The following is a 21,063-nucleotide window of genomic DNA, read 5'->3' as shown; positions in this document are numbered from 1 at the left end:
AGCCTGTCATCCCAGAGGATATTTCAAACACTGGGATAGTCACATCAAATTGTAAACGGAAAGATAGCATGGAGAACAGCAGGCTTCCTACACTCAAACTCACAGCTGCAAGCAAATGGAACAGAAATCAAACCTTAAAGCCCTGAATCTCAAATGACTGCAAACAAGTGAGCCGAGGGGGCAGGAGTGGGAAGGAAAAAGAAGATGATTATTTCTGCCACCGATACTCATTTGCCTTTATGTGTCCTTTAAATGTAGCAAACATAAGAGGCCTATACAGTGTCACTTCCCTAAATAAGGGGCTAATGAAAACAAAAATGAAAAAAAAAAGAAGTCTAATTAGGACCCAACTGTTCTGCTGATAGGGCTCACCAGGTGGATAACAGCCTCCTACTTGAGACATCGCCCCCAAACAGGCTTCATTTCTCCTGCTGTATCAACGCAGAACTTAGGCATGAAAAGTAAACGGCACCCACCAAGGGTACATTCTCATCTTTCCACATGTGGATGAGCAAGCAACCATGCATGCAAAGACAATACAACTGCTTAGCCTCTCAGGCACAGCCTTCTCTCCCCTGATTAACAAATAAGCTACATTAATGTTCCCAGACATCAAAAGAAAATTGGAAGAAAAAGCAGGGAAGCTCAGCACTCAGTAGGACTATTCGCATCTGTAAAAAGATATACAGGGTCCAAATTTGAACATACACACAGAAAGAACATCTGCCAGCTCAAGGCTGGTAAAACATTCCAGGTCAGTATTAACTTTGAAATTTTAGAGTACCACTTACAACAATAACTACTTGGAAAGTGCTCTTAAGTTGCTTGTCCATCTTGCTGAGGAGGTCAAAGCTGATGATGTTGATCAAGCTTGATGTTAGGTTGTCTTTGCCAGTCACTATGACGTTGGTGCTACCTGGACTCAAGGATGGAAGCCACCTGTGAAATGCCTGGAGGAAGAGGAAAGCAACTAATTGCATTTAGGTGCTTATGTCCTCCGTTGGAATCACAAAGCACTTCACAAAGCATCTTCATGAGTGCTTAGAACATGGAGCCATGCCACCCACCATCAGATGCCAGCTGGGAGCACAATACCATTACTGCTGTAAGCAGCCTTCCCAAGACACCAACCATAGTACTGGGAAGATCAAGAACAGAACTCAAGCTACAAGGCCAAATCTACCTTTCACAGCTTAGGAAGGCTCAAACATGCTCTATTCTTGCTTCTTACCGAAAAAAAACCAAACTGATCTGTAGCAGAAATGTGCATGACCTCCTGACAACATTACCTGCTATGCCAAGAGCCAAAGAATGCCGTGACCACTACTGACAGGGAAATTTAGTTTTCCCACTCAACAGGAAACCTCAGGCTGTGAAACACAAGACTTCTAAGCTGTAAACATCTCTCACTACAGCAATGTTTACTCTATGTGAGGATGAAGTACAACTCATTCAGGTCAACAACAACAAAAAAAATCTTTCACTGCCCCTCTTTCTTAAAAAGCCTAAAACCAAACAGAAACAAACAAAAAAAAAACCACACACACACAAAACCAAAAAACAAACAAAAAAACCCCACAAAAACAAAACACAAACCCACACAAAACAAACAAACAAGTATGAAAATATGAAGTTGACAACACACCAGCTGCTCTGTGACAGCAGCTGAAATACATGAGGTGATAGTCATTTAAATCAACCTCTTGAAATGCTCCACACACCAGAGCTCCAAACCTACCTGTTCACTATTGAGCACCCACCATTACCCTTGTAATTGTGTCCCCAGTGACATCAACCTCTCTGCAACATTTGAGTTCTGCTGATGTTGCCCTGAAGAGAGCAGGCCAGGGCTTTAGCAATTGGGATCCAATCCCTACAGAAAAGTATTCAAGGAGCGGTGATGAGAAATGGCATTTTAGTCTTCTGTGGAAATTCTCTCCTCTGTTCAGCAACCACATGCAGCAGCCCGAGGAGTTAACTGTGAGCATCTCACATTTCTCACTACGTAACAAACTAACAATTAACTATCCTTCAACACTTAGGGTAAGCACCATGACCAAAATGGTCCAACAAGCAGGCAAGGCTAGAGCCCAAAGAAAGAACATGCAGCTGACTCTAAGCCAAAACGCAGACAAAGTTGGCAGCAATGGAAAAACATCTGGAAGCTCCTAGCTGTGACTAATTCACACCATAAAAGTGATCCTATATTTCTCACCTGATCCTGACCTTTGTCCACAATAAATGTTTTGAAACTGTCCTGACTGTTAATTATTTAAGTTTCAATGCTGAACTCCAAATGCACATAGCTGCAGTAATTCTCACCCAAGAGTACCTCGTATCTTCCTCCTAGCTTCCTATGGCACCTTGAATATAACAACACTCAGAGGCCTGAGCCCAGAAAGCCAAAATAAAACACAAGCAACTCTGAAAGGAAGACAATTTCTGATAATTCAGCTCTGGAGACAACACAAAAGCTGCTACTGCTACAGTAAAACAAGTAAAGCAAAAATGAACTGAGTAGACTATGGACCATAATAAACTCCACCTTTTTCCACTTTCTGTGACACATTTTCCTTAGATGTGCATCCTTCATGTACCCTCAAAACAACACAGACCATTTTAAAGCAAATGTCCTAACAAAACATCTCCACAATAGCCTCCTGCAGAATCAGGAGTAAGGGAAGGAAGAGGAAATCAAGCACTCAAAGAAAACACCTCATATTGCTTAAATCTTGTGAAGCAGTTTAGCTGCAGGTGCCCAGTGCTTCAGGAAACCAGACCCCAAGTTGTTCCCAGTAGCTGTCCCACAGAAGCCATGGATTCAGGCTGCGTGTTGACCCAGAGGCCTACAGGCCTTTGAAATATCAAACATGATGAGCATCACTCCTTTGTTAAGTAAACTATATTCTTCTCTTGTCACCCAATATTTTGTTGTACTGCTGGAGGTGAAAATACACGCCAAGATGCTCTAGTAACATGGTTACAGCTCAAAAACAGCAAATCCCAACCAATACACTTCTCATCAACACAACATTCCAAGGAAAGCTAAACTCCCACCCTCTCCTGCTCAGACATGAAATTATTGACCCAAAACCTCTGGCTCACCCTTTTTTCCCCACAGTGAACACTTCACTAGCCTATGGCAACCCAACAGCCTCAGCATACAAACCATGACAGCGATTTATTTCAAGATACATTTCCCAACCAAAGAAGCTTTCTTGGGCTGATGATCCACATTAATAAAGGACTCAAATGAGTCAGCAACATACAGTGGACAGGTCAAAAGATGTATTATGACAAACACTTAATGATGATAATGGGGCCTCTTGTACAGAGCAGAGAAGCCCAGCATCTGGGCTTCTATTCTAGCCAATGGACTGGCAAATACTGCTACGAAAGGCTTGAAGACAACAGACAATTGCTTGAATTCAACTATTGTCTTTGACACGGATGTGTAACATACTCCTTTGGAACAGCTGACTTGCAGGAACAAAGTTCACAGATGGTAAGAGGAGATATTTTCTCTCGATCTCCCTGTTTCCAACAGATTAGCTGGATCACAAAAGAAAATCAGCCAGTAAAAAGAAACAAAATAGGCATACACTACACGGCCAATGCCAAGCAATTTCCTCCCCTCAAGATGCTAAATTAGTACACTTTTTAGGTTTTTTCCCCCTTTATATACATCTTTTAAAAATTTAACTTGTACAGTGCAACACAGATAACCATCACACGTGCTCTACCAGCCGCCTGCACAAGCCCAAGCTGACAGTACCTCTGCCCATGTAAATCTCACAGAAGAAGGAGTCACCACCAGCAAGGGCCATTCCTTCCGGTAATATGCAGCAATGCAGATCGCCTGGATGGTCTTGCCCAAGCCCATGTCATCCGCGAGAAGTAAACGTCCATTTCTTAAAATTGCAAAACTGGTGAAAATAGAGAGGGAAAATAAGTAATAGTCAAGAAATGGTTTACTGTCTGTCCTGGCAGCCAAGATGAGCACAACTCATCACCAATCCTATAACGTGGATCACTTGAAAGTGATTTGAGTTCTTCAGCAAACCTGGATCTCCTCCCTTAGTCTTAACACAACTGAACAGCTCTCACAAATGCCTCAAATCTTGGAAGCTTCTGAAGAGAGCAGTTCAGACCAGTCCTTAGAAATCCTGATTTCATATGAGGAGTAGACTCAATACCTTACAATTATTTAAAGCACATTTTTTCCATGATATTAGTCCCATTCTGTCCCAGAGTTCACCCTGGCTGAGCTAAGAAAATACTAATAGAAATGTTACTTCACTAGCAGTAAGTACAGAGTTTTCTGGGTTGCATCTTAAAGTCAACAACTAATGACCATGTATGATGGGGACAGGGACATTTAAAAGTTTATCTCTACATACAATTAGTCGTTTTCATTCTTTCAGGGCCTGAGCCCCAGCTCCTGACACTTTCCCATGTGTGGTTAACGTTTAAAGAATAACAACAAAAGAGATGCACTTAAAAAAAAAAAAAAAAAGAAAAAAGAAAAAAAAACACCCTTACAAAATTAAAAAAAAAAATCATATGAAAACTAGGCACATACTGAATCACAAGACGGAGATCAGAGATGTATCATTTGAACAATTTTATGAGACTAGCAAAATGCTACTTTCCTCCTGACTCATGATGAAGAATTCTAGCTAGGAACAGAAAAGACGTGTCACTCAAAAAAAAAAAAAAAATCCACAAAAAAGCCCCCAACAAAACAAACCACATAATACCAAACAGCCAAGAATCCAGAGTGCCAGAGTGTAACAGCTTGAGAGTCTGGAGAAATGTGGAGTCCTCCATGGAAGAGAATGCAGCCTGGGCACCAATATAAAGCACACAATTCTAGGCAAGGACTGGAACAGCATGCAAAAAGGACATACTTCACACCTTCCCGCTGAAAGGGCATGAGGCTTGTCACAATTTCTGAGTCCACCACTGAAAGGTCAGCATCAGGAATGTCTGTCTGTGATGTAGATCTCTGTATTTGAGCTGCAAAGGTTTGTATTACAGCCTCAGGCAGTGGCTCCACTTCTACTGACACAAGGCTCTGTAACGCTTCCACTGCAAAGAACAGAGTAGTTTATTATGAGAAAGGGCAACATACAACTCATGTTAGGGATATCAGGGCGCAACCCTCAACTTCATCAACAATATTATATCCTATCCTGCAACAACTCAAGAAAGCACTGCATCATGCACAGGTGCTGGCCTGGCCTCTTCCCTGAAGTCTATTTCAGAACCACATGATGAATCACATCTCCTCCCCTCATATTTAGACTCATTTATAAAAAAAAAAAATGAAAGTCTGATGCCATCATTCAGAGTTGATTGCTACTAATACAGCTGGAGCTTGATTATTCACACTGAGGGCAGCTTAGGGCACACTTTACTCAGAAATAAAAGTATGGATTTGGACAAAAGAGCTCCTAAAGCCTAAAAGGCAGGGTCATCTTTAGCTTGACCTTGGGATTCTGCATTAAACACCTCTGAGGTCTCCACCATCAGGAATGACTTGAGACACAGTTACCTACATAAGATCATACATCACAGAATCACAGAATCACAGAATCGACTGGGTTGGAAGAGACCTCAGAGATCATCGAGTCCAACCCTTGGTCCAACTCTAGTCCGTTTACTAGATCATGGCACTAAGTGCCATGTCCAATCTCAGTTTAAAAACCTCCAGGGACGGCGAGTCCACTACCTCCCTGGGCAGGCCATTCCAATGCCTGATCACTCTCTCTGTAAAGAATTTCTTTCTAATATCCAGCCTAAATTTCCCCTGGTAGAGTTTAAGCCCATGCCCCCTTGTCCTATTGCTAACTGCCTGGGAGAAGAGACCAATCCCCACCTGGCTATAACTTCCCTTCAGGTAGTTATAGAGAGTGATGAGGTCACCTCTAAGCCTCCTCTTCTCTAGACTAAACAACCCCAGCTCCCTCAGCCTCTCCTCATAGGTCTTATGTTCAAGTCCCTTCACCAGTCGTGTTGCTCTTCTCTGGACCTACTCCAGCACTTCAATGTCTTTCCTGAACTGAGGGGCCCAGAACTGAACACAATACTCCAGGTGTGGCCTCACCAATGCAGAGTACAGGGGAAGGATCACTTCCCTTGTCCTGCTGACCACGCTGTTTTTGATACAGGACAGGATACCGTTGGCCTTCTTGGCCACCTGGGCACACTGTTGGCTCATGTTGAGCTTCCTGTCAATTAGCACCCCCAGGTCCCTTTCTGTCTGACTGCTCTCCAGCCACTCTGTGCCCAGCCTGTAGCGCTGCAGGGGGTTGTTGTGACCAAAGTGCAGCACCCGGCATTTGGCCTTATTGAACTTCATCCCATTGGAATCAGCCCATTTTTCCAGTCTATCCAGATCCCTCTGCAGAGCCCTCCTGCCTTCCAGCAGGTCGACACTCCCTCCCAGCTTGGTGTCATCAGCAAATTTGCTGATGATGGTCTCAATCTTCTGCTTTGGTCTCAATCTTCTGCTTTGAAACTTTCTTCTCCTCCTATTCCCCAAATTCACACAGGTTTGGCCCTACCTCCACTTTATCACCCCTCATTGACCATGTTCGGATAACAAAACAGGATGCACCTCCAGACTCAGAGAAACTGTTCTTGTACCACCATCAGCAGCACTCTGACTGCCATCCTTCAGAGACAGGGTACCAACAGAATCTCCCTGCTCAGCTGGTGTCCACTGCTGTTCTCCTGGAACAAAGTAGCTTGTGGCCTAGAACCAGCCCACAAGCAGACACTTGAGTCCCTCAGCACTACTGTTTTTGCAATACGTTCTGCTGGGAGGGATGCAACTTGAATTTGAGGAAGTGGCTTATCATAGTTGATTCCACTTTCTGCAAGCACTGATGCATGCTTGGGATTCTTCTGGAAAGGATTCATGCCAGGTAGAGGTTTGATGGGTGGACTACTTTTCCCTGCAATCATTTTTATCATCTCAAAGTGATCAGTATAAAGTTGCGTGTGGGTGGCACCCTCATCTTGAGCATAGATCTGATGGGTACAAAGTGGACGACTGTTTTTAGTCTTATAAATATTTTTGTCTTCTTTTTAGGATTAGCTTCGTACACTAGCTTTCCTTCATGAAGCTTCTCAACTTTACCTGCAGCACAAAACCTTCCTGGTTGAACTAAAGGGATCCCCAACCTCTGTGATGCAAAGACCTCAGGGCCTTCATCCTTTTAACCCATGTGTCACAACAAGGAAAGCGTCAGGGCAATTATCCTCCTACACAGTCCCCTCCAGTAATCCCTCTATCCCATCCCCAAAAGATTTCTCCTTAGTCCAACAGTAAGTTTCTATGAAAACAAATACCAGTTTAAAACATGCAGTGAGCTGGGACCACGAAAACATGTTTAGTAGTCAGTCTCTGACCACCGATTGAGAAACAAAAGGCACCTTTACACTAGGAACACAATGCACGCACACAGATCCTTTATTCCAGGAAGCTTTTTTTTTTTTAATTTAGTGATTGATTTGTACATGAAGTCAGGAAGACATAAACCAACTCTGTTTGCAGAAATAACCAGAGCTATGCAAACTGAAATAAAAACTCAATATACCAGCAGTAAATGCTCCTCCAGAATTCAGTTATCTCCAAGAAGAAAGCAGGATGGATCCATGCCACATGAAGGGGGGAAACAATTCCAAGAACTATACATATTAAAATACTTCCATTTGTGGTTGGGCAATGACCAAACTTTTAAAACTCTCCAGTTCAATTTCTACTTCTTCAACAGCAGGAACTCTCTCCACCCAAAGTACAGCACAAGCTTGTTATTACACTCATAGACTGAGCTATGTGTTAGCATAATTGCTACAATTTGCTCACTGATAATTCTGTTGCTATTGTTCTGTACATGAGCTGAGAGAGTGATTAAGATATATCTGCCACCAGCATGATTCATCCAACCGACATTTTTTACTGAAGTGACCTTTACATAACTGAGCAACTAGGCAAAGAGATATTAACCTCTACAAACAGTTCTCAGCTAACAGATATCTCTGCTGGAAATGGCAACCAGGCTTTTCAAATTATTATTTTTTTTTTTTTTTTCATGTTGATGTAGGTGAATGAACAGGAACAAAGCGAATGCTGTTCCTCAAAAAGGCACATGCTAGGAGCCTCAAATGCCCTCCCAAATTACAACCTGCAAGAACATTTACAGATATATATTTTTTTTTTGCTTTCCTTTGATCCATGGGATTCTGAACACTTCATGTGATGTACACAACTGCCAGCAAGCATGGCCAAGAGAGTGACAAACTGGGAGATGATGTGTTTGCTCTACCTCACACATGCTACAGGATCAGGCCCTTTGCATGTACAAAAGATTGTTTTAGAAAACTGAGATCACCAGCTCTCATGGAAATCAGGGCCTGTCAACACCCCAATCCTGGAGTTTCATAATAGTCTCCCCCCCCAAACACTCATTTTCATGAACTGATATTCCTATAAGGCCCCACAATGTGGCTTTCAGCCCTACAACCATTACTAGTGTTATTAAAACGTGCATCACAGGAGCATGCAGATACTCAATTATTAAACATGCTTCAGTATCCCAGGGAAGCAAGAGGCCATGCTGGAGAAAAACTACTCTGAGCAACAGCATTAGAGCTCTGAAACACTCAGGTACACTTCCTAAACACAAGTGTAAAGCACCTCATTTATTATCTTTCTGAAGCTTATCCCGATCAAATTCTACAGCTGCATACCCTCACACAACTACCAAGGCAAACACAACAGGCCAACTGGGATAATAAATAATAATTATAACACTTAGGACTTGTGCAATGCTATTGATCTCAAAGTATTCTATAAACTCTACTAACATAAAAAACTAAGAAACAGATATGCTAAGAGCAAGTTGCTGAGATTAGATTCTTCTAAGTGGCATCCATAAAAAACAAACAAACAAAACACACAAACCAAACAACCAAACAAAAAAGACGAAAAAAACCCCAGCCCTACACTTCATTTCAGTGAGTCACAGTTTCACCTGCATTATACAGAGGCATAAAGGCAGGAGTCTACCAGTCAACTTCTACCAAGAAATGAACATTCTAGCGACACCACATGCTTAGATTCCTCCTGCAAGGGAAGGTATGATGCTCTCTCAAAAAGACTTTTTTGCTAAGCTTTCTTTTAAACATCTATCAACCAACACCAAAACATTTTAGTAGAGTATGAAATTCTGCTTCAAGAATAATGCTTCTGCTTCAAGCAGATCTGCACATTTCTGCAAAAGAAACAAGCAGCAATTCTTCTTTGCCTCAAAATCAGCTCAGCTATGGAAGCAACCTGAATTCTAACCTGCCTCATGCATCAGTTAAAGACTCAGCAGTAACATGTGAGGCTGAAGAAAATCAGCAAGACAATCATCCAGACTGCAACTGTGGATGAACTGGTTGTTACAGCTGACTTGAAAATCTAGTGCTCTAACCCAAAAAAACAAAATTTGCTGGGTGTGAAAGAGCACAACACTGCACACTACTTTAATCTTGTAGTAAACCAAAATGAAGAATTGGAACTAAAGCAGCCTGACACATGTTCGTTTTCTAAGCAAGGGGTGGCTGTGTTGGTTTATGAATTGATACACACAAAAGGGAGCAAGGCGGGCTGGCACTGAGGAGAGCACACGGTAAGGACAGCTGAAAGAGTCAGTAAGACAGAATTTCTGTAAGGACAAGAAGGCCTGGCACCCATCCTGTTGACCTTTTCAAATTTGGCAAGTGAGAACAGAGGAATCCATTCTCCTGCAACTCCTTAGTTCAAGTAGAGCTGCTTTTATAAGAAATAAAAATAACTTTGTGACAGTAAATATCTACATATGCTCTAAGAAATGGCACAGAAATTCAGTGCAGAATCTGATAAAAGAGCCAGCCTCCCAATGGGCCACTAAAGGATTTCCATTAACAACACACATTTATAAAGTTTTGAGTCTGGGCAAACAGCGTAAATGACAAAACAGGAAGACATCTGCCTCACAGTTCATTAGCAACTTATCTCCCTAGAGCAAAAGTCTCCTTAGCCCAAAAAGTGAAGTTAGAATTCATCTGCCTCCCCAGAAGTGAAGTTAGAATTCATTTGCCTCCCCAGAAAAAAGTAGCCATAGCCAGGAAAATGCAGCTACTCACTCAGTTTGGGATAGTCCTCCAGCAGGAAATTCCACTTTCTGGTGTTCATATCTGCAATAGTTACAACAAACACTGTACTAAGTCTATTTTTTAAAAGACTGAATCCTCTGTAAAAACATTGCTATCCATTCATATACTCTGCATTTCAGAATTGCTTTAAAAGAATTCTTACCTTGTCCAGCAATCAATTCTCCTCTGTTTGCTTTCACATTAAGCAAACAGTTTGAAGAAGACTTAAAAGTATGAGCACACATATACAAGTGGTGGCATCAATGGCAAAAGCCAAGGTCAGCCCCTGCTAATGAACTATCACAAAGAACCCACCTGCCCAAGGATTTCGGCAACCATTTCCTCTTCACTGCAAGACGAGATGAGGAACGTGCAAGAAGGTTCCTGTTTGTTAACCAACAAACTCTGACTTCGGCCAGTAATACAAACACTTTGAGTTGTACCTCTGTACCCTACAGACCACGTGCTCAGGATGGTACAGAAGAAACTCCCCAACTCGCCGATACCCAAAACGTAACATGAACGCCAGAGTTGTCTGGCAGGTTTATCCTGAGTAGCACCTGCCTACAACTTCCAGGGAAGGTCAGAGTCAGCAGAAGACACAATGAGCCAAGCAGGACCCTGCCAAAAGAACAAGAGCTCCAGGATTTGTTCCCCATGCTGTCACTGACATGCTGTGACACCACACAGGTCACCTCATCATGCTGTGCTTCATTTGCCACATTACAAGTGGGGAAAACCTGGTTATTTACCATTGAAATTTGAATGCAAACATAAGTGCTCTACAGTTCCACCTGCCTCAAAGCTGCTGGTAAACTCAACCTGCTCAGGCAGTTGCCGCCCTTATACATGACAGTAAATCAGTAGAAATATGACAATGTCCAACTGCATTTGATAATAGAAACAAGAACTTAGGCATGGCCTCCATACTGCTGGCAAATTACCAGTGTATCCTGCCTCAACAGTCAATGTAATGATGCCAAGTCTTGAAATACCACCTTAGCTAAGTGGCCCAGAAGAGGACATGTTCTGGCACAAAGAGCAGGACACAGATACAGCAATATAACAGAACTACTCAAAATCTTCAAAGTAAACTCTCTCATGTTATTTCGGGGGATAGATTCTCACAATTTCTCTCCTCTGAAGCATTCACAAGCACTCCAGGAGTGGCTCCAACAATGCCATTAGAATAAAGCAGAAATAACCAGAGACTTACCATAATTTCTGGAATTCATCTGTTTGAACACTCCAATCACTTCTGCAGAATACCCAATATCAACCTCAAACCGCAAGCGAGAGATCAGGACGCATTTCCCTTTGACAAGGGCTGAGGGTTTCTTCCAGTTCTTACACATCTTCAAGAGAGATTTCACATCAACTCTACTGCCAACAGAATGAGAGCCTGATGCCAAGCCAATTGCATTTTCTCCTTCCAGTGGTGCCAGAATTACTGACGAGAGTTGATTTGCTGCTTTCACTAGGGAGGAAAAACATGCAATACAGAGAAAAGAATTAATAACAAAGAACATGGATAAACTAAAAATGCACAGGATGCTTTGGGAAGAAAAGGGACAAGAGGATGACAAACAAACCATGCACCTTCAAGTTTAAAAGGAATGACAATTCCTTGCTTTTACTACCAGGGACAAAGAGAAGAGAGTGATGCTCTGGAGGAGCAGGTTGATGGGATTTTCCACAGAGAACACAGCAGGGGCAGAGAGAACATGTGACAATAGGTGAACAAGGTCCTGTCCAGCATGCTCACTGCATTAAGATCCCTGTCTGTCAGCAGTCCCAAAACATGGCTCACTAGGCAATCTGCAGAACCACATTCAGCAGTAAATCACACATAGTCATACAGCATTTTCACTTACAAAGTTACAGTGACAGGGGTGTGGTGATCAATAGTATGTGCCTGAAAAGACAGGAAGGTATGTCTGCAAAGAGCAAAGGAGAAACTCTAAAAATATCTGCCTCCTGCCTGACATCAGTGTCTGATATGCAATCTCATCTAGCACAAACGCTGTATATTCACAATACTACAGGAAGGATATCAGAAAGAAATCTAGTCCAAACCCCTAAATCTCCTCTGTTGCAACTTAAGGCCATCATCCTTTATTCTATTGTGTCTTATAGTTAAGATTTGTACTTTCCCCCAGCCATCTGCACTCCCATCTTACTGATCACCAGCAACCACCTCCCTCATGATGCCAGGGCATGGGAAGAAAAGGGATACAGCATTTTATAGCTGCTAGTCTGAGACAACAGCTATCCACACTAATAAACACCCCACTTTTCCCTGAGTATCTCTGCCAATCTCTACCCATATGTTGTCTTTATTATTATAGATGAACTGTGATGGTTAAGGAACAAGAACCATTTTTAAATTGTATACTCACAGTACCAAAATAATGAATTTCTTCCCCAAAACTCCAGCTCACATGTACTGCAGTAATACAAGGATTCACTACCATCTCCAGAGTCCATTAGACTCAAGAGCACTAAGCACATTCTCCTTCCTTGTATTTGTAAAGAGAGGTAACCTCCCCTATCCAGCAGCTGTTCAGACTAAGCCTAGGTGAACTAATCCTCTGAGGTTTAAGCTGCACATTATGATCCACCCTGTTTCTTTTTAAATAGTCCAGCTTACTGCTATGCAACAACTTAAACAAATGTAAGTTCGGTGGTTTCAGATTTGAAAAGGAAAAATGAAAAAGAAGCGAATTCAGACACATTCTTCCTAACCAGTTACTAAGCCATCTGGATTTCTTCAACCTTTATTATTTTAAAATAAGTGACTTCCAGAATAAACCCAAGCATTTGAGATTTTCACTCCAAAGAAGTCTCAGAGCGCAAAGTGAGAGCAATGTTTAAAGTAGAGGAATAGGAAATCACCAATTTAGATTTTCTCTCCCCAATGCACCAGTCAAAAGAATTTAGATGCTACTGTTTCAGCATGGTGTAGTTAGAGTTCATCTCTACAACTAATAACTGAAAGAAACTGAAAAAACCCACCATACTTTACTATTTTATTTCTACATCTGTTTCTAAGCTTGACTGTACATTTACAATACAAAGAAAGAAAAGTAATACAGGACAACATCTTTCAGAAGAACAAAATTAACAGTGGGAAGTTTTAAAATAATTGTTTTAACACAAGACTTCAAACCAAGGCCCTTTTAAGCCAGTTCCCTTTTCTCAGGGTATTTTTCCCCTACTATCCTGGTCCAATGTTGATCACGTATTCTCTTCCCTTATAAACCAGAACTTTCCACACAGAACTCATACATTTGATAGCTTTAAGGAAAAAAAGCCTGATTTCTAAAAACCATCCTCTTCATTTGCAAGCTCCTTGGTACAGAGACTCTGCTCTCATCTGTACTTGATAGACTTCAAGCAAACCAGCAGCATTTAAATTATAAATGTGTGGCAACCCACATGGGAAGCTAAAATACCAGCACTCAACTGTGGGTTTTTCAAAGTGCTCAACATAGGCCTAATTCTGTTCCCACTGAAATCAATAGTGATTTATCACTTGCTTCAATACAATGTGCTTTTGAAAAGCTTACCTGAAGTGTTTGCCTCTATCACCTCTCAATCTTTCCAGAATAAAATGACAGGAGAGAAAAAAAGATAAAGCCATCCTTGTTATGCCAAAAAAAGGCAAATCCATTTTCAGTCTCTCTCAGAGCCCTAGAGAATTGGCCTTTTTCCTTTCCTGACACTCCAAATTAACAGGAAAATATGTTAAAAAAATAAAAAGCTGTTTAAAAAGAGAATACATGAATGGACCTAGAAACTAAGCATTAGACGGTGGAACACATTCAGTTCTCAATACAGACTCATATGAAGTACCTGCACAGCAGATACTTTTTTTCCTATGATCAGTCTTGTTGGTTGCTGAAAAATTCAGCAATGGCTGAAAAAGTTAAACTAAACTTATGCTGGGCATTTAGATTATGTGAAAAACTAAAGTTATCTCTAATCAACTACAAAGTGTCAGAAAAATCTTATGAGCTAGATGCCTAAAAGATGAGTGCTCTGTTTGAGTAGCTCTGCTTTTATTACTCCAGACAATAACAAAGCAAATAATAATTATGGAAGGGAGAGGAAGGGGGTGAAGATTTGGATTGTTTATCATTCAACAATTCATTTACTTACTGAAATTGCTGTAATCTTCCAAACTGAAATTCCATTTTTTCATAGTAGGATCTAAAATAGAGCAGAATCTGAATCATTTGGGGTAGAAAAAAGTGCTGTTGTGAAATGTTCATGCAAGGTAAGAGAGAATTCAATCTACTCATGCAAACTTTTTGGCACACATCTGAAAAACAGTATACTCAAGTTTACAGCCACATGACACCAAAAAAGCCATAGGACGCATCCACGATAAGACAAGAATGCAGCAGTCATTCACCGGGAACAGCAACACATGGTGGGAAAACAGAAGTAGAATATCATAAACGAAGGCAGGGAGAAAAGACCAGAAGGAAGTCAAAAGGTGGAGACTCCACTGTTCTCAGTAACCCAGTTAACAGGATTAACTCATCAACTCCGAAGTACAGCTGAAGTGACCCATTTTCCCATACCAATTTATGAATATCGTGTCTCTTCCTTCACTCCCAGAAGACTCTGACCAGCTGTCATCACTAAACTTCTCAAAGCACTGTTCATAACACAGAGCTTCTGATTCCTTGGCTAAATCCAAGCTCAAGCTATTTATGCTCAGAATTTCTTTCCAATTTCAGCTGTCTTAACTTTTCCAAACCCCCATTAATACCACATATTCCACCCCAGCAATAGCTGCACTGCTAAGAGCATATAGCAACTGCAGTTCCAGCAGACACTGAACCTTCAAGTTAAAACAGAGGTAACAGCAAGCAATCAATTCTTACCATAGCTTTTGCTTGGTATCTTCTTAAACAAAGCAATGAGTTCAGCATTATACCCTACTTCAACCTGGAATCGGTCTTCCCCATATTTTACACATTTTCCTTTTGTAACATTATTTGTTTTTTTGCAAGAGGCAGCTTCAAAGGTGGGCCCCGCACCAGCAGAGCTGGTCAACTTCTGCATCTTGCCGCTGGCCTGAGAGGCACGATCTCCCCCTTCTCTTTCTGTCGGTCTGTTTATCAGCATTTGTGAATCACTTTGGGTGGTGCTACTTAGTGGTGAAACAGATTTGTTCTGACTTTGTAAATCTTTACTACCATCAGGGTGCCTGTTATCAATTACTCTAGTATGAGATGGTTCCATAGGGTTTTTGAAAGCTGGGTAGCATTCAGGCTGTTGGAATGTATCAAGATTAATTAAAGCTTGCTGTCCATGTTGCTGACCACGAGCATCCAAGTAACGTTTATGGGAATAACTCAGAGAATTTGGGATCTTTGTAGGGAATTGCTTAATGCCACTTGCTTGTTCTGAGTCCTCTGAACAATACTTTTGTTGCTCTCCACATGAGCCAGCCATCTGTTGGTTTGCAGTGTAATGGTTATAATCTTTCTGAAGATAACTCTTCTGCACTCCAGGACTGTCTGGATTCTGCTGGTGCTGGGTATTAAACCTGACATGATTGTTTTCTTGCTTCAGGTTTCCCCAATTGCTTGGACTCTGTTTTTTCACTTGAAGTCCAACGCTCCCCACCTGCCCACCTCTTTGGGCTGCAAGCCTCTCTGCTCTCCTAGCCAAAGCCTTCTGGCGGTTCTCTTCAATTCTTCTCTTTTGTTCCTCTGTAAGGCCTGATGACATCTTCAATAATTCAAACAATACATCTGAATCAAAACTGCATTGGTAATTAATAACAGAGGCACCTGCTTCTTTACATGAATAGAGGCCAGCCTACAAAAGAAAAAAAAAAAGGAGGGAAACAAAGAGACAGGAAGTTTCAAACCTGTTCACCTCAAAAATGCTTATTGTAATCAATAACTCCGTATTATTAGTGACTGTGTATTACTGCAACTGATCCTACAAAAAAAAATAGTAGTACAGATACAGCAAAGCTGTCAGACCAATGCTGAGCCATTATCAGCAAGGAGATACTGACAACCACTTCTGGGGATTTGTATGCCAGTCCTATATTGATAAAACATAAGGAAAAAAGGAGAAAACCACTATTCCACTACAGTTCTGTGCACTCTTCTCTACAAATCCTAGCAGAACTAATAAAATAGCCAAGCACATGGACACCCTGCAAAAGCAAACACAGGCAAAACAACCCATCTCTGCACAGTCTCATGTGGAAGCGTTTCATAGTTCTCGTAACCTAACGGCAAAGATGGGACAACAACCCACCTCTCCTGAGCACCTTCCAGTTCTTGGGCATCTCAGCATGTAGCAGATACACACTCAATCCCAAAGGGCAGAGTCAGCTTCTGCCTTGAGAAACGTCCACTCGCAGGCTAACGACCTTCTGATAAAAGCAAGGCCCTGGCTCCCACCGCATTTCCATTTCTCCCTCCAGCTACTTCCTGCCTCCCCCGCGGGGCTCCCGCCTCCTGCAGCCCTCAAGCGACCTACTTTCCTCACCGCCCTGTACGAAGTGAGGCCGGCTCCCTGCCCCGCTCCTCTGCCAGGCACCAGGCTCTCCTGTCCCCAGCTCCACCGGGGGCCCGGCCCTACCCCTGCAAGCTGGCGTCCCGCCGTCCTCACGGGCCACCCGCCACCCTACTGGGGCTCAGGGATCCCGCCGCAGGCCGCAGTCCCTCCCCACGGGCTCCACTACATCCCACCCCGGGCTGAGCCCCGGCCCCACCGCCATCCCCTCCCCACAGGCCCGCACACCCACCGGCGGCAGGGGCGAGGGACACCACCACAGGGCGCTCAGCCGCGCAGACTACAACTCCCAGCAGCCCTCACGCTGCCGCCCGGCGGCACTTAAACGGCCGGCACGCGCAGCATGTCCGGTGCTAAACACGGGTGCGCGGGGCGCTCGGCACGCTGGGAAATGTAGTCTTCCTCCCGCGGCGCCATCTTAGGGGCGCTGGGAGCTGCGTGGTGTCGCCGTAGGAGCCCCCCCTCGTCACCCTCGGAGGGGTTTGGCTCGGCCCCACATGCGCGGTACGGGACTCTGCTGCCGGCTTGGTCTGAGGCTTTGCCCCAGGCAGCTCCCAGCGCTGCACGGCTGGGGCAGGGCTCCCCGCATGGCTGCCTCTGGTGTGTGTCGGGCCTGTGCAAGGAGCTATTGAAGCAGGAACATTGTTTTCGCAATTGGGGATCTGAGGCCTGACCGCAGCAGGTGGGGACTGAGGGATGTCTGGCTCTCAGATCCTGATTGTAAAACAAAGTCTCTTTGCACTAATCTCGGAATCCAAAGTGATTCCTGTGGTTAAAAGTTAAACTCGGGGGAAGGTCAGTCAGAGAAGCCAATAAACCAAACTTCAAATGGAAATCGTTAAATATGGGGAGGGGGGCTGTTAGAATTAGATTAGTGAGACAGGTAAACTGAGGCAGAGCATCTAGGAAGTGTCAGGTAGTCTGTAAACCTGGTGGTACCAGCCCCTGGGGAACAGGATGGAATTTGTGGCTGGGATTCAGGAGGAATACGAGTAATGTATTTTCGCCCTGTTCCGTGTGCCTACCCTTAGGTAGAACGCCCAAGTTTGCAAAATCGTTAATAAAATATGCTTGGCTGAGAGATCCTGCCTGATCCTATTACATTGGCAAGATGATAGTTTCCTACACCTGTCACGCCAAGGTGTGTGGCTTTTAATTGAGGGATAAAGAATGGTAGTATGGCATGAGGAAGAGTGAGAGCACTGCTGTGAGCAGCAAGGAGGGAACCTCCCCCAGGGAGATAAGAGCAGTAGCTGACAGTGGCGCAATGCTGGTGTCTGTAATCCGTGAAATGTGGTGAAGATGGGGGGATGTCCCTGGTGACTGGTCAGGGGCAAATGTCAGAGCTATTGACAGGAAGGGCCCAAAAGAGGAGCCAGGAAACTACAGGCTTACTCCGGTCCCTGGGAAAGTAGTGGAGCACGTCCTAGAAACTGTCACAAACCAAATGAAGCAGGTGGTTGCGAAAAGCCAGCATGGATTTACCAAAGGCAGATCATGCCAGACTAACCTGGTCACCTTCTACAATAGAATAACTTTTCCTGTCCACATGGGGAGAGCAGTTGATGGCAGCTTGTCACAAGCGAGGTCCCTCAGGGATCGATGCTGGGCCCCATGCTGTTCAACACATTGCACTGGAAGAGGTTGCAACTTGATATAGGAAGGAATTTTTTTACATTGAGAAAAATCAATCACAGGAATAACCTCCCCGGGGACGTGGTAGGGTCCCTGTCACTGGCAGTTTTCAGGATGTGGTTGGACAGGGCGCTAGATCACCTCATCTAGGCTCCCTTTCCCGCAAAAGGTTGGACAAGATGATATTTCAATGTCCCTTCCAACCTGGGCTGTTATTCTGTGAACACCATAACAAGATGATTATTCATATTTGCATCAAAGTTCTGAATAAAAGGGTCTGCCAGGATTTTAATTATACAAGTGCCTTGATTATACACATCAAGCTGCCCTTCCTGGGCAGTCATGATCCTCGTGTGGATGACCAGAACGATACCTGGGGATGAAGCAGAGAGAAGACCCTGGGGAGCACCATAACCCCTTCCCACCTCTGACTTTCACTGCCCTGCCCAGTGGCAGGTCTGGAGCCACCATCCCTGTCCCCAGATGCCATTTTCTGTCACCTGAAAGACCCTTTGCTGGGGACACCAAAGCCAGCTGGCTGTTTCACAGTTTATTCATTCTTCCCTCTGCTGGTTAATTAGAAAAGGTTATCCTTAAATTGCTTCCTGATTAAGCAGCAGTGACTACCATTAGTCAGGAGCTCATCAGCCCAAGGAAAACAAGGCAGGCAGCAAGAACGAGGTGCGACTTGACACACAGTGTAGCCCCGGGAGTGCAGTTACTCACCTGGGAATTGCACACACACAGATGTGAGCGTGCCATGTGCACGCACGCACTCACAAACAGGCCGCTTTTAAAGAAAACCACAGGGCTGAGGAGAGGTCTGAGGCCAGAGTTTTATCCCATCTTCTCTTAGGAAGATGGAAAAACAGTCAAAGTTGAACCTTTTACCAGATGAGTGGGTTTGCCAGGAGAGGATCTCATTCCCATGGTCTCTGTTCAGATCCTCTGCCGTTGCCCTTTCTTCCCCTGCAAGGCAGCAGACTCCAGCTGGCTATGCAGCAGAGAGAGAGAAAGGAATAGATGAGAGACCTTTTTTTTTTTCTCCTTGTCATACTTCTAGCTGCCCAAAGCCAAATCAGATCCCAGTGTCACATATGGACAAGAGAGAGAGAACATGCCGAGTATAACTCCATTATATTAACTGTTTCCAGCCACCTTCTTGCCCCAGCACCTATCCAGTTCCATGTTTCTGGTGATGGCTCCTTATGCTTTGGGAGATCTGGGAAAAAACAAACACACACACACAAACAACACCAAAAGAAGCCTTGAAAAACACAGAGAAAAGCCTCTATTGTGGACCATCCCCAGCCCATGAAAACAATGGGAGCAGAGCATCATTTGCAGAGAGCTCTTGGGTTGCCCAGTCAGGCAGACACACAGACAGACGTTGAGGCATTTGCTCCATATGGCACAACTTCAGCAGGGCACAAGTAGCAGCCCAGCCATGCAGAGAAAAGACCTACAAAATGAGAGGCCGTTTGCGAGCAGTTTGCTGGTAGCTCTCCAGGTGTCCTTTCAGACAGAACATGCTTCCAGCAGTGGCTTGGACTCCCCCTCCACATCCTCGATCAGGGAGCAGAGATACAGAAAGAAAATCCTGGGAGGACTCGGGGGGTTGTCACACCCCGGCTCTGCCAGGGAGGAAATGGTCCACCCACTTCTGAAAAAATGCTTCCATAGGTGGAAAAATGTAAGGAAATGTGTTTCTCGGTGCTGTTCTTACTGGGATCTTCCCATCATTTGGATCATGCTCTAAACATCCTCTCATAGGCTGGGCTAGCTGGTCCCAACTGCTGACTCCCAAATGAGGACAGGACTGCATGGCCATGCATCATACATATTGTATAAGCAGCAGCTAATAGCTGAAATATGAGCGACCCAAGACCCCAGAGCTGTTTTGGAATCTCATAGATCATCCTCTGAGGGGTTTTGAGCTGTTCTTTGGAGATCCTGCTGCTGTCATGCTGAATATATTCACCCCACTCCACTGCCTTGCCAACACAGCTTTTTGGTTCTCCACATGGACAGAGCTGGCCACCTTCATCCTGGATGTGTGGCCAGCCTGCACTCTTTGCTGGGGCTGAATCACACACAGAGCTGCTCTGTGTAGCAAAGCCATCAGCAGACAACTGGAAATCAGCCCAGGCTGATGGCCCTCAGATGTCCCAGCTTCTTGGAGGGGTTTGGTAGCCCACGCCAATCTCAGAGATACTATTACGAGTGCCCAAATGTGCCAGTCTTTGACTGGGTGTGGAGAACTTGTAGTTGCACCTTCTGAAATAAATTAATCCTATGCTCATGAGCTTTATCAGTTCTTTCTGAGCTAAAACCAGTCAAGTGGCTGGGCATGTGTAGGTCAGCTCTTCAGGGAAGGTCTTGCGGTAGGAGAGTCAGAGAAAGGTCCCTGGACTGACACAGCTGCTTCTAGTTGGATAAACCCTTTTTTGTGGGCTGCTGGGGTCTGACTTGAATACTTTTTACAGCACTTGTCCTCTGTAGGTGGAGGGCTTCAGGGTTGTGCTGCTTCTGCTCTGGTTTGGGGTCCTCAGCACGATTGAAGTTTCCTAATGGGGTACCAGAGCTGCAGGCTCAGAGGGTCAGCGGGTGCTTGGGGCTGGACCTGGGCACATTAGCTGACCCTGCATCCCCCCATGTACCCATTCTCCCTGGATTTATTTTGTT

At 44.0% G+C, this 21,063-nt stretch overlaps 1 protein-coding gene across 4 annotated transcripts in view; it reads right to left on the bottom strand.

Moving 5' to 3' along the window:
* SMARCAL1 (SWI/SNF related, matrix associated, actin dependent regulator of chromatin, subfamily a like 1) overlaps positions 1 to 17,111 on the bottom strand; it is a 40,354-nt gene extending 23,243 nt beyond the window's left edge. Inside the window, exons 1-9 of one of the 4 annotated variants that reach the window (XM_021290280.2) lie at positions 16,976 to 17,059; positions 16,483 to 16,597; positions 15,087 to 16,029; positions 14,353 to 14,403; positions 11,408 to 11,668; positions 10,183 to 10,233; positions 4,911 to 5,091; positions 3,776 to 3,926; positions 792 to 950 (exon numbers count right to left, since the gene is read on the bottom strand). In XM_021290280.2, the coding sequence (XP_021145955.2) occupies positions 792 to 950; positions 3,776 to 3,926; positions 4,911 to 5,091; positions 10,183 to 10,233; positions 11,408 to 11,668; positions 14,353 to 14,403; positions 15,087 to 16,029; positions 16,483 to 16,521 (1,836 nt within the window). In that variant the 5' untranslated portion in view covers positions 16,522 to 16,597; positions 16,976 to 17,059. The other 3 variants (XM_065070673.1, XM_005498575.3, XM_065070674.1) reach the window with 3 other exon arrangements.
* Between the last annotated feature and the right edge of the window lie 3,952 nt (positions 17,112 to 21,063).

The sequence above is a fragment of the Columba livia genome, chromosome 7 (assembly GCF_036013475.1).
Source record: "Columba livia isolate bColLiv1 breed racing homer chromosome 7, bColLiv1.pat.W.v2, whole genome shotgun sequence".
NCBI classification, from domain to species: Eukaryota; Metazoa; Chordata; class Aves; order Columbiformes; family Columbidae; genus Columba; species Columba livia.
The sequence above is the reverse complement of the archived record's forward strand: the minus strand, read 5'-3'. Positions and strand labels throughout refer to the sequence as shown.